Source organism: Rhineura floridana, chromosome 2 (assembly GCF_030035675.1).
Source record: "Rhineura floridana isolate rRhiFlo1 chromosome 2, rRhiFlo1.hap2, whole genome shotgun sequence".
NCBI classification, from domain to species: domain Eukaryota; kingdom Metazoa; phylum Chordata; class Lepidosauria; order Squamata; family Rhineuridae; genus Rhineura; species Rhineura floridana.
In genome coordinates, this window is record NC_084481.1 from 168,491,504 (window position 1) to 168,504,242 (window position 12,739).

At 43.2% G+C, this 12,739-nt stretch overlaps 1 protein-coding gene across 3 annotated transcripts in view; it reads left to right on the forward strand.

Moving 5' to 3' along the window:
• RPAP1 (RNA polymerase II associated protein 1) overlaps positions 1-12,739 on the forward strand; it is a 107,051-nt gene that overhangs the window by 54,461 nt on the left and 39,851 nt on the right. For all 3 annotated transcript variants that reach the window (XM_061611375.1, XM_061611373.1, XM_061611374.1), the window contains 7 exons: positions 674-775; positions 2,712-2,879; positions 3,826-4,020; positions 7,504-7,638; positions 7,824-8,003; positions 9,016-9,173; positions 10,569-10,748. In XM_061611375.1, the coding sequence (XP_061467359.1) occupies positions 674-775; positions 2,712-2,879; positions 3,826-4,020; positions 7,504-7,638; positions 7,824-8,003; positions 9,016-9,173; positions 10,569-10,748 (1,118 nt within the window). The remainder of the gene's footprint in view (positions 1-673; positions 776-2,711; positions 2,880-3,825; positions 4,021-7,503; positions 7,639-7,823; positions 8,004-9,015; positions 9,174-10,568; positions 10,749-12,739) is intronic.

A 12,739-nucleotide genomic window follows, 5' to 3' on the forward strand; every position in this document is an offset into this window, starting at 1 on the left:
TTATCATCTCATTTCACGTTTGACTGTCAGTTTTCAGTCTGTTCTTCTGGACAGTTAATGATTCTCAGTTGACAACATGTAAATTATTTCGCACTTTCAAAAATGGAAGAAGCAGAGAGAAAGAATTATGATAAAAGAAAATGATTTGCATGAGCAAGATTTCTTTTTCCATAATGTATGATGATGGGAATTACCCATGCCTTCCTCTTCAGGTAGCAGGAGTTACCTGAACTATAGAGCCCAGAATATTGGATAGTGTAGTGTAGCTTTTCATTGAACATTTCCCTGGGAAGGTTCAATCTTTGGTGTTTTGCTCAGAGCCTAATGGGGTGTTATAAGAGAAAGGAATCTCCTACCTTAACTTCCATCAGTTTGGTGCTTACTGACCTTGGAAGATTTCTCCAGCTCTCCCTGTAGTGTCTTGCATGCTTGACTCCTCTGGAGCTATTCTGCTCTGGAATCACCCTTGTTGGCTCTGCTGTGTATATGCATCATACTGTGGTCTGGACTGTGTTGTGGGTCTGGTAGAAGGATAGTCCTGTTGACCTTTTGCTTCTTTTATATTTTGTTCAGGTGATGTATCTTCAGTTGCTCGCAAATTAATACAGTGATAGAATTGATGTAGGCATCCTTACCATAATGATCATGTTTGGATATTTTATTTTTATGTTAGAGGGCTGGCTATTCACTCCAAGAGCTCTTTCACTTGTCTCGCAGCCAAGTAATTCAGCAAAGGACTCTGGCTTTACAGGTGCTAGGCCATGTTGTCCAGAAGGTGAGTTAACCTTTGCATGGAACTCTCTTCCTCCTTATCTACAGTTTTTTAGAAACCCATAGCCTCTCATTTAGTTTTTGTGACGAGGTGAGCTTGAAGTGACAAGATGGCAGCCGAGTCAAGCCAAGTTTCTTCTTACACCACTTGTGAAATCTACCTTCACCAAATCACCAGTTTGTTGTTTGATTTCTGATATGGTACATTATGTAATTGGCCCTGGAGAATCTCTAAATTTAGACAACTAATCTGAATTAGTCATTTTTACAAAGTTAAAGAATGACTATGACTTATCGCAGAAAGCCTTATCCTGTGACAGTTCTTAGGTGGGTCACTTATTAAATAGCCTTCCCCAACCTGGTACTCTCCAGATGCTGCTTAGACTACTACTCCCATCATCCCTAACCATTGGTTGTGCTGGCTGGCGCTAATGATAATTGAACAACAGCTGGTGGACTTTAAGTTCCTGCCTCATTACTCAGTCATTAAATTAAAAAAAACCTTGGAATTCTGTATATATTTGGTGGCTTTGTTCAGAAAGGATTTTGAAAGGATGTCGTTGAATAGATTGAAACCTTATTAGTTTGTTGTTTTCTGATGCTGCTGTTATCTAACTTGAAAGGTTCAAATTGTGATTCTTGCACATTAACCAGGAAACAAACTCCACTAAAACCCAGTGGGGTTTGTTTCTGAATAAACATGCAGAGAAATGGGCTGTCAGTTAAGGAAACAAAAGGCAAGTAGTAATTTAATTTACTAACTACTGCCCAAAGTTTTGATGGTAAAAGAACAGAAAAACATTTGCTTTTTATTAATTTGTGGTTTAGATAAATATGTTGGCTTTTAGGGACAGTTAAATTAGAGCCTTACATGCTTTAAAGCATCAAGGAAATGTTATGAAACCCAGCTGAAATTGGCTGTAATTGTATATTGTTATAAGCCAGAATCCATAAATCTTGGCTGGTTAATTCCCTTTTGGTATGCTGTCATTATTTGTGGCAAGCATAGAGGATGCAAGTTCTCATTTGACCTTTGGAAATGCTCATAATGTCTCCAAAACACAGGCCAAAAGTCAGCAATGAAACAGATAGCCACCTTTTGCCAGAGTTTTAGGTTCAGTCAAGATGAAGGATTGATCTCCAACTTTTTGCATTACACTCAGAAGCTGCGAGTGCTTCTAAAACACAATATGAAGTCAGATGAAGGAAAGCCTTCCAGGAACTGGAGCACCATTAGCATGGGAAGGAGTCCTAGCTACCAGTTGTCTACCGGGCCCAATTCAAGGTGTTGGTGTTGACCTTTAAAACCCTATACGGTTTCGGCCCAGTATATCTGAAGGAACGCCTCCAGAATCACCGATTGTGCCGCCTGACGAGATCAGCCTCGCAAGACCTTCTCTCGGTCCCACCGGTGAGAACAGCTAGGCTGGTACGGACCAGAGAGAGGGCATTCTCTGTTGTGGCCCCCACCCTCTGGAACTCTCTCCCTTTCGATCTCAGACATGCTCCCTCCCTGTCCAGCTATCGCCGAGCCTTGAAGACCTGGCTGTTCAGGCAGGCCTACAAGATTGGGACAGATTAACTTATGTTACAATTGAATTAATGAATGGTTTTTTAGCTTAAAATTTGATTATGTTGATGTATATGTATTGTTTTTATTCTTGTTGTTCGTCGCCTAGAGTGTCCCTAACCCGGACAGATAGGCGGCTGAAAAATAAAATTTATTATTATTATTATTATTATTACTAGCATGGTTCCTTCCATGCGATGTTGGACTTCCAACATAGTGTGTTACCAAGCAGCAAGGAAACAGCTATGCTGGAATGGCTCCACTGCTGCTGAAGGTCATGTTGGGGTTCTTCTAAAGCATTGTTTACTGCTCTCTAAAGTACCTTCCTTTTTTCCCTTTAACTTGACCTTAATTGTCTTGTGAATTTCAGGCCAAGGCAGGAGAGTTTGCCTCCTTGCTGACAGGAAGTGTCCTGCGTGTGCTGCTTGATGCTGGTTTCCTCTTCCTGCTCCGTTTCTCCTTGGATGACCCAGTGGATAATGTCATTGCAGCCACTGTCCATGCCCTCCACGCACTGCTGGTCTCTCCAGATGATGAGGTTTCTATATGTAGAACCCATGAATCCATTTAAAACGCTTTTGACTGTTGCCACCTGTAGGAATAGATCTCTTGAGTTCCTTAGTCCACGATGGATCTCTTCTCCCCATAACTTCTGGGAAAAGGCTGTAGCTCATTGGTAGAGCATTTGCCTTGCATGCAGAAGATCCTAAGTTCAGTCCCCAACATCTCTAGGTAGGGCTGGGAAAGACTCCTGTCTGGCACCCTGGAAAGGCTAGGGAACCTTTTTCAGTCCTAGGGACACATCTCCTCATAGGAAACCTACTGGGGTGGAGGGGGTCTTATGCCAGGGGTGGGTGGGGCCAGAGGCAAAAGTGGGTGGAGCAATAGATGTGACTCTTAGCTTTGTGTCAGTAGTCTACATTCTAGCCACCCACACATTTCTCTCCATCCTTGCTATCTAGGCAAGCAAGAGGTGGTATTATCGTTCAAGGAGACATTTCAGCCAGGTAAAAGCTTTGAAGAGTGTACAGAGCAGGCCTGATGAGGGGCTTGGCTTAGGGAGAGTTCTCAGGGCCAGAAAGAGAGGCACAGTGACTGCATTTGGCCCCTGGGCCTGAGGTTCTCCACCCCTGGTGTAGACAGTACTGAGCTAGATGGACCAATGGTCTTACTTGGAATAAGGCAGCTTCCTATGTTTAAGTGTTTTGCATTAAACTGATCCTTTATGTTTTCTGTTTATAGAAGAATTCTATTCTATTCTGTTTATAGAGCAATTCTGGATCCATGCCTTTAGAACTTATGAAGTAGCATTCTAGTGATGAAAATCACACCGTTTATCCCAGTGGAGGGCTCTTTCCCAGCCTTGCTGCCCAAGATGGCCAGGAATGAACCTGGGACATTCTCTCCCACTGAACCATAGACCCTACTCCTCTTTCCACCAATGGTTACCAAGAACTAGTTTCTTATTTTTCATTTCCTTTCAGGAGTATCTTGACAAGACTTTCTCGTGGTACCAGGGTATGACTGTCTACCCTTTTATCTCAAACAATGAGGATGAAAAAGAGACGGAGGATGAAGATGATTGGGATGAACAAACTCTAACCCAAAAGGCACTGGAGAGAAAATCAAAGGATGAAAACAAGCCAGATCCAGAAGTGGCACAATATGATGTTGTAAAGGTAAGCCGCTGGTCACATCCAGAATTTTGCCAATAAAGCAGTATCTGTTTTTTAAAAAATGTACACAGTCAATTAAAACCTTTACTGAGTCATACACTGAAGGGAAGTTTGGGGAGCCAAACTGGGGCTTTTGTCTTAGATATGCTACTTATGGTGATACCACAGCTCTGGGAGGAGTTGTTTGACTGAAAGGTTGGATGCAACAGACCAGTGATCAAGGATAGTGCCTACAAAGGAAAGGTTGATCTAAACAGGATTTCTGTTCCCACCTGCAAGATGCACACTGCCTTTGTCTCCATTCACCTGGCAGGATCTCTGCTACTTTTAGTGCTCGGTTTCCATTTTGTTTGTAGCTGCTGCAGGAGTAGAGTGCCCACTGCAAAGGAGGTGAATGTGACCAAGAGATAACTCTCTCTGTGTGTTTAAAATAGGTTAGATCAAGTAATATCATACATCTTGCATCTTGCAGTTATGTTAATGAGCCACATCACGAGTGGAGAGCTATCTAATTTAAGGGAATTAATTATTTGCTGCTAACCTCCTTTAGGATGCACACCTTAACGTGGTGTGGTGGTTTGAGAGTGTTGGAGAAGCTGAGAGCAATGCCGTCAGGAGTCTAGACCAAGAGGCTAGACTCCTAGCAGGGGCACCCAAGGCGGAATGGTCAAAGCTGAGACACCAGACTAAGATGCATCCAAACTCAGAGGAAGGCAATGGTAAACCACCTCTGAATACCTCTTACCACAAAAAGCCTATGAACAGAGTATCCAAAATGCAACACGAGATAGTGCTGGAAGATGAGACCCCCAGGTCAGAAGGCACTCACCAAGCTACTGGGGAAAACAAAGGACAAGTACGAGTAGCGCTGTGACTAATGACGCAGCTGGGTCAAAGCCAAAAGGAAGCCCAGAGGCTGATGCACACAGATGCGAAAGGAGAGTCCGGAGTTGTAAGACGCACACAATAGGAACATGGAATGTGAGAAGCATAAACCAGGGAAAGTTAGAAATTGTCAAGCAAGAAATGGAACGTATCAACATTACAATACTTTGTGTGAGTGAATTAAAATAGACAAGAATGGGACATTTTCAATCAGGCAACTACAAAATATTTTATGCAGGAAATGAGAAATTAAGAAGAAATGGGGTTGCTTTAATAGTGAGAAGTGATGCAGCAAAAGCAATTAAGAGCTATAATGCAAGGTCTGAGCGAGTGATATCAATGAGATTAAACAGGAAACCTATTAGCATAGCCATCATCCAAGTCTATGCTCCAACGGCAATTATCAATACCTCGGCACAGTCATTAACCAAAATGGAGACAACAGTCAAGAAATCAGAAGAAGGCTAGGACTGGGGAGGGCAGCTATGAGAGAACTAGAAAAGGTCCTCAAATGCAAAGATGTATGACTGAATACTAAAGTCAGGATCATTCAGCCCATGGTATTCTCGATCTCTGTGTATGGATGTGAAAGTTGGACAGTGAAAAAAGTGGATAAGAGAAAAATCAACTCATTTGAAATGTGGTGTTGGAGGAGAGCTTTGCGCATACCATGGAGCGCGAAAAAGACATATAATTGGGTGTCAGAACAAATTAAACCAGAACTGTCACTAGAAGCTAATATGATGAAACTGAGGTTATCATATTTTGGACACATCATGAGAAGACATGATTCACTAGAGAAGACAATAATGCTGGGAAAAGCAAAAGGGAGTAGAAAAAGAGGAAGACCAAACGAGATGGCTTGATTCCATAAAGGAAGCCACAGATCTGAACTTACAAAATCTGAACAGGGTGGTTCATGACAGATGCCATTAGAGGTCGCTGATTCATAGGGTTGCCATTAGTCGTAATTGATTTGAAAGCACATAACAACACAACTAGTTAGCAAAATATTTTCTCTGAGGTAAAGTGCTTAAGATCTGATAAAAATGCCAATCGCTGAGAAGAAACTGAACAATGTTGTATATTGCAATGTTGTGGATTGACATATTGCAAAAGAAAGCTAAACAGATGTGTTCTGAAATTTTTTTCCAAAAATTTCTTTTTGGAAACCTAAAAACACTGTGACTGGTTTGGGATGTAATGATAAAGCATGGTTTATCAAGATGGGAACAAGCCTAGGCAAGCCTTGCTTTTGTGTGCTCCCCTTTCCTCCTTGGGTGAAGCCATTTTTAATTTTATTTATTTTTATCGATAAATTATTCATATTCTGCCCTCTTGCTGTGCACCGCCCTGATGTTTTGCAACATGAAAACATTTAAAAGCAATAAAACAATCATTAAAATGACTGGCTACTCAAAAGCATTTTAAGCAGCTGCATGGGCCTGTCGGCACAAAAATGTCTTCAAGAGATACCTGAAAGTCAAAAGTGAGGATGCCTGCCAAATCTCTGCTGGAAGAGTATTCCATAGCATGGGACTGGCAACACTAAATGCCTGACTTCTGGTTCAGGCAGGGGTTCAGGCAGGCCTCTAACATTTTGAAACATGAGGAGTTTGAAAACTTTTAATTATACTTTTGGTTATCTTCAATTTGACATGTCACTCAAGCCTGTTGTTAATTTTAATGATGCTTTGTGTGAAACAAGCCAACTTCAAGCTATGTTTTTTTAGAAAGTTGGCTTGTTTCAACAAACCATGGTTAAGATGGTCACAATTTAGGGTTTGGGTGACGTGCTTGATTTAGTGTTTAGGGTTTGGATGACATGTGGTTAATCTAAAATGGAAGCAAAAGCTTTTAATCACTTCCACAAAGCTGTGCTGGAGGAAAAAAGGGAAGTGAGGCGAGTTCAAGCCAGAGGGAAGCTAGGCTTGTCAAGATAAACCATGGTTTAACATGGGGTCCAAATGCAGCCTGTGGGTCATTTTTGTGGAACTGCATATATTCTTTATATTCTGAATAAAAAGAATTTATACAAGGAAAAAGATTGTGGCTCTAAATAAAATGGTTTCAGTGGTGTTTGAAATTCTGGGATTGCCATAATCTACATGTGCAAATGTGCTATGGAAAGTTTAAGACCAGGAGTGATACTGCTTAACATTGAGCACATATGCCTATACTTTTCAAGCTTTTATGTTTATCAGTAATCCAGAGAGACAAGTCAAAGATATGACTTGTTCTTGCAAGGAACATTCTGCCTCCAAGCCCCAATAATAATAGTAACAAAAACAACAGCAACAACAATAATAATAGTGGTGGTGGTGAGGGTTACAAAATCTAAAATACAATATTAAAAAGAATTAAAACACATTTCAATCACAAGAATAGGGTGGGTTCTGAAAACCTCCCATCTCTTAGATTCCCCATCTAGCTTTTCACCTCTCTTGAGGAGGTCAGCATACAGTCTTGAGCAAGCTGCTGAACTTCTAGCTCTAACACAGAAATAACTTTACCTTGTTTCAGAAGCTCCTAGATGATCCCATCTAGTAGTTAAGGAAAATCCAGACATCATCATTTTTTGTCATTGCTTTTATCTCCAAGGGACTTCTAAAGACCAGGATTCTTCACCGCATGAGATACATTCTGGAAGTAATGCGACCTGTGCCTTTGGTTGTCCTGGAGATTCTAGACATCCTCACTCGCATTGCAAGGCATTCCACTGAAGCATGCAGTTGGGTAGGTACCTATGTTCTCCGAATCAGAAAATGTGAGTAAACAGAAATAAAGAGGAAGAAGGGAGATAATAGAATTTCTCAGGTTCTTTTTATATACTTGGCCAGATGGCTAAATTTTACATCACTGTACTGAAAAACAAGTAGCTTTGTGCTGCTGGCTATTCTTTCTTTAATTTCTGTTTACAGATCCTGGATTGCCCTCGTCTGGTTGAGATGGTCATCAGAGAATTCATCCCCACCCAGTGGAACCCAAGAGTAGCTGAACCTGGGCAGTTGCTCACAAGCCTGCATCGAGTTCCTTGTGCCACTGCCATGAAGCTGATTAGAGTCTTGGCCTCTGGAGGGCGGAATGCAGCTGCCAGGCTGGTAAGAGCTGCAATCGGCCACAGTCTCTCCAGCCAATTAAAAGGGGCAAAAATTCAATTAACAAAAGAATAAGTTTGGTTACCCAATTTCCTCAGAGCCTACTGATCACTCTGTTGGTATTATCTATAGATCGACACAAAAATTCAATTTTTTGCACAATGGAAGCAAATCGTGCTTGAAATAAGTACGGCAAACCTTCCAACTTTAGGTTTTCTAAAGAACCTTTATATGGGGGTGGGTGGGAAGGAGTAGGAAGTGCTCAGGTTGCAGAGGGCAAGGGGGAAATGGATGAAGGGGAGAGACTAAGATGGAAGGATCTAATGACAAGGAAGAGCAGTGGGTAGTAGGAAGGCCGCAGATGATCATTTTTAACTCTGCTTCCACTCATTTCCAGAGGGCTGTTACAAGGGACCTAAGCAGTAACAGACGGTGTATTGGGGTGCTGCTGCTCATCTGACCTCTAGTTAATCATGTCACTGCTGTTTACTGAGAAGTAAAGGGGGAAGAGTGATGTGGCAGCAAGGTCAGTGTGGTGCAAATGCTCTGGCAGGCCAATCCGGCACTCCTGCCAGTGTATTTGCACCATGCCAATCTTCTCGCTCTCTCTCCCTCTTGGTAAGCAGCAGCAACATGACTGACTAGCTATCGGATGAGCAGTGCTGCCCCACCAAGCCGTCTGCTACTATAGAATAGAGACTGGCTGAATCAGCCCTATGATTGTCTAGCATCATGCCTCCCCTAGCAGCCAACTAGATGCATCCAGAAGGTCCATAAGTAGGGCATGCTGGCAATAGCCCTCTCCCTCTGTCAGTAGCTCAGTACCTCTGATCATAGCCATGTTGCTATGAGCCATTGACAGATCTGTCCCCTATGGATTTGTCCAATCCCATTTTAAAGCTCTGTTAAGCCAGTGAGCATCATTAGGTATTCTTCCTATTACCCTGGGTGTCAGCATGTATTCCCGTCTCCTGAAGCCCTCCATTTTACTCGGTCATCTGCTTATTATTCACAGCTTAGTAAGTTTGAAATGAAGAGTCGGCTGAGTCGGTTTGTAGCTGAAGATCCCAAAGACCTTTCCCTGAGGATAGAGGAAGCCATAAAGATGAACACTGAAGCTTTCCGCTTGTGGGCTGTGGCCGCCGGCTATGGTCAGGCATGTGATCTCTTTAGGTACATTTCCAGTATATGGTGTTTTACCCTGATAAATCCTTACTGCACTGTTGTAAAATATTGTTAATTACCTGGGTTTCCAACTAATAGCTTGGATGTGAATCTGGTGGTGTCAAAACCTCTATGGCAGGAAGGTAACCTCTTGCCCCCACCATAGTGAAATTGTGGTCGATTTACCATTGTTTCCTTACCTGCCTATTACAGTGGATGGGGATCATTCTTTCTTTTGCAGTATACAGGAAAGGAAAGAGCATCAAAAAACTTCTGCAGTAACTTAGTGGGAGAGAGGTGTATCTCTCTCATATAATCAGTAATGTAGAAGGTCACATCTTATAAGATCAATGGGGTTTGTTTAAGATGGATAACAAGCCAAAAATCCCAATCGGGGGAGTAACCAGAGCAGATGTCAGTTTAACAAGAATCTAGGAAGCAGAGAGTGATTGCCCCTGAAATGGTTGGGCAGCCTCCTTTCCTAACACGTTCCTTGAGTGAAAGAGGTTAGAATGGAGGTAGTGTCTGTGGAATCAGTCACTGGGCTTCTTTAGCAGGGCCCAGATTTGAGGATTGCAGATTTGACGCCATTCATTAGCAGAGGGAGCTGTTGACACTTCCAGCCCACAGAAGAGCCAGCTTCTCCAGGCTGGTTTTCACAAGACAGAATGGGTCCACTTTGTAACAAAAATGTTCATATATATCCAAATGCTAGTTTTGTATGGTGGATGACAACTGATCCCTAACAAGTGGAATTCCGATTCTGTGTTCAAGCCAGCAACCAAAGTAAACCAAAAATGAATGATACTATTTTCTGTAAAGTTAGTTGCGCTTGGTTTTTTTTTTTTGTCTTCAGGTTCTGACATAGACTGCTCTAGCTGCCTTAAATGTATAAGATGTTAGTTATCTTTAATGAGAAAGGTGTTATCAAGGTAAATAAGGATGAATAGTGATATCTTTTAATCGTTTGAAAAATCCTTATTTCTATTAAAGCTTTTCCATTTTTTAAAATGAACTTTTGGTTAACTTTTATCGAAACTTCAAAATGGAAATGGCCTGCCTTCAAGTCGATTCCGACTTATGGCGACCCTATGAATAGGGTGTTCATTGTAAGCGGTATTCAGAGGGGGCTTACCACTGCCTTCCTTTGAGGCTGAGAAGCAGTGACTGGCCCAAGGTCAACCAGGGTGCTTCATGGCTGTGTGGGGATTCGAACCCTGGTCTCCCAGGTCATAGTCCAACACCTTAACCACTACACCACACTGTCTCTCAAAAAAAACCCTTCTCTGCAGTCACAGTCTTATCATGGGATTTTGGCTTCTGTGGGGATAAACAAATTATTTTGATCTGTTAGTCAATGTTCTGTGATTCTCTTCCCCCCCCCCACTTTCCCTCAAATTACAGGGATCTCTATCCTGTGCTAATGAAGATGGTCCCATCCCTGTCCCAGTTGGTTGGCAATTTTCAGGAGAACAACTCTGTATTTGAGCTTTCTGTCCAGCAAGCTGCAGCCATGGTTACATTGCTTACTCAAGTGACACAAACAGCAGGGTGCAGGGCAGAGCTACAAGCCCAGCTTAGCAGGTATAGCCACCTTCTCTCGCCAGTCCTTCTTTGTGTGTGTCTCTCCCCCCATCCTCCCAAAGGAATCTTCTGCAGAATCTCTTTAGAGATGCAGTAGCAGCATATCTTTAAGGTGGGTTCACATGACTCAGCGGAGTGCAAGTTGGCTACATTTGTTCTCTACTTTGTCTGTAGGTCACACTTATTGTGTACAAGATCTAGGAATGCCAAAGGAGCACAACAGCATTTATTTATTTATTTATTTATTTATTTATTTATTTGTGTATTTATTTATTTATTTATTTATTTATTGCATTTCAATACTTCCCCTTAGCCGAAGCTCTCTGGGTGGTTTACAACAATTAAAAACAAGTATACAAATTTAAACCATTTTAAAATCTGCTTTACCTGCCTTTTTGTGGGTCTTGAGTCATGTGCCTGGGAGAGAGGACTCAGAGCCAAGTGGGGAGATTTGAGGGGGGGCCAATTAGTGTAGTGACAGGTAGAGGGAGATATGGCGTTGTGAGGAGGACTTGCCAGGTAAGGGGATCGCAGCCCAGGCAGTTAACGGCTGTGCCTTGTTCCAGTCCTCCTCATACCTGCAGGTTTGTTGGTTGCCCTATCAGCCAGCTCTCAAACCTCCGGATGCTGCTCCTAAACGCCAGATCGGTGCACAATAAGATCTCCCTCATTCACTATTTAATTGTGGATGAGGCAGCCGATCTGGCATGTATAACCAAGACCTGGGTGGGTAAGCAGGGAGGAGTTAGTCTCTCCCAGCTATGTCTACCAGGGTACCTGGTCCAGCATCAGGTCTATAGGAGCTCCATCTCCCTCTGCAAGCACCCTGTCCATGTGACTACTGGTCTGGAGTGTTTGCACCTTATGTTGGGTCAGTGGGAACAGACGGGGATTCTGTTGGTGTACCGCCCACCCCGCTGCCCAATAGATTCCCTAGCTGAGCTGACGGAGGTGGTCTCGGGTGTACTGTTGAGATCCCCCAGACTGTTGGTTCTGGGGGATCTCAACATCCACGCCGAGGCCACCTTATCTGGGGTGGCTCAGGATTTCATGGTCTCCATGACAACCATGGGACTGTCCCAATATGCCATTGGCCCAACACATGTAGCAGGGCATACTCTAGACTTGGTTTTTGTAACTAGACATGGAGATGGTGATCTGAATGTGGGGGGCCTTGCATCAGTCCCTCTGTCATGATCATTGCTTGCTGAAGTTTAGATTTACAGCAGCTTTTCCCCCCTGCAAGGGTGGGGGACCTATTAAGTTGGTCCGCCCCCAGAGACTAATGGATCTGGATGGTTTCCAAAGGGCTCTGGGGAATTTTCTGGCTGATAGGGCTGGCGCTCCTGTCGAAACCCTGGTCGAACTGTGGAATACAAAAATGACCCGGGCGGTTGACATGATTGCTCCTGAGCGCCCTCTTCTGTGTAGAGCTTGTACGGCTCCATGGTATACCCCAGAGCTGAGCGCAATGAAACAATATAGGAGACGGCTTGAGTGCAGATGGAGACGAACTCCTGGTGGATGCAATTATACACTGGCAAGTGCCTATGGTAAGCTGTATTTAGGGGCAGTGAGGGCAGCAAAAAAACAATATTTTGCTGCCACTATCAAATCATCAATCTGCCGCCCAGTGAAGCTCTTCAGAATTGTCCGGGGGCTATTACACTCTGGCTCCAGGGACATGGTAGAACCATCTGAGGCCCGCTGTAATGAATTTGCTAGGCACTTCCAGGATAAAATCTTTAGCATTCGCCAGAACTTAGACTCCAGTGTTATAGCAGGTGAATCAAGCGAGGTATCCAGAGCACAGCCTTGTCCCGATTTCTTGGATGAGTTTCAGTTGCTGCAGCTTGAGGACGGTGACAAGGTGCTTGGACAGGTTCATGCAACCACTTCTGTGCTGGATCCTTGCCCTTCTTGGCTAATAAAAGCTAGCAGGGATGGAACAGCCGGCTGGGCCAGAGAAGTAATTAATGCCTCTTTGCGAG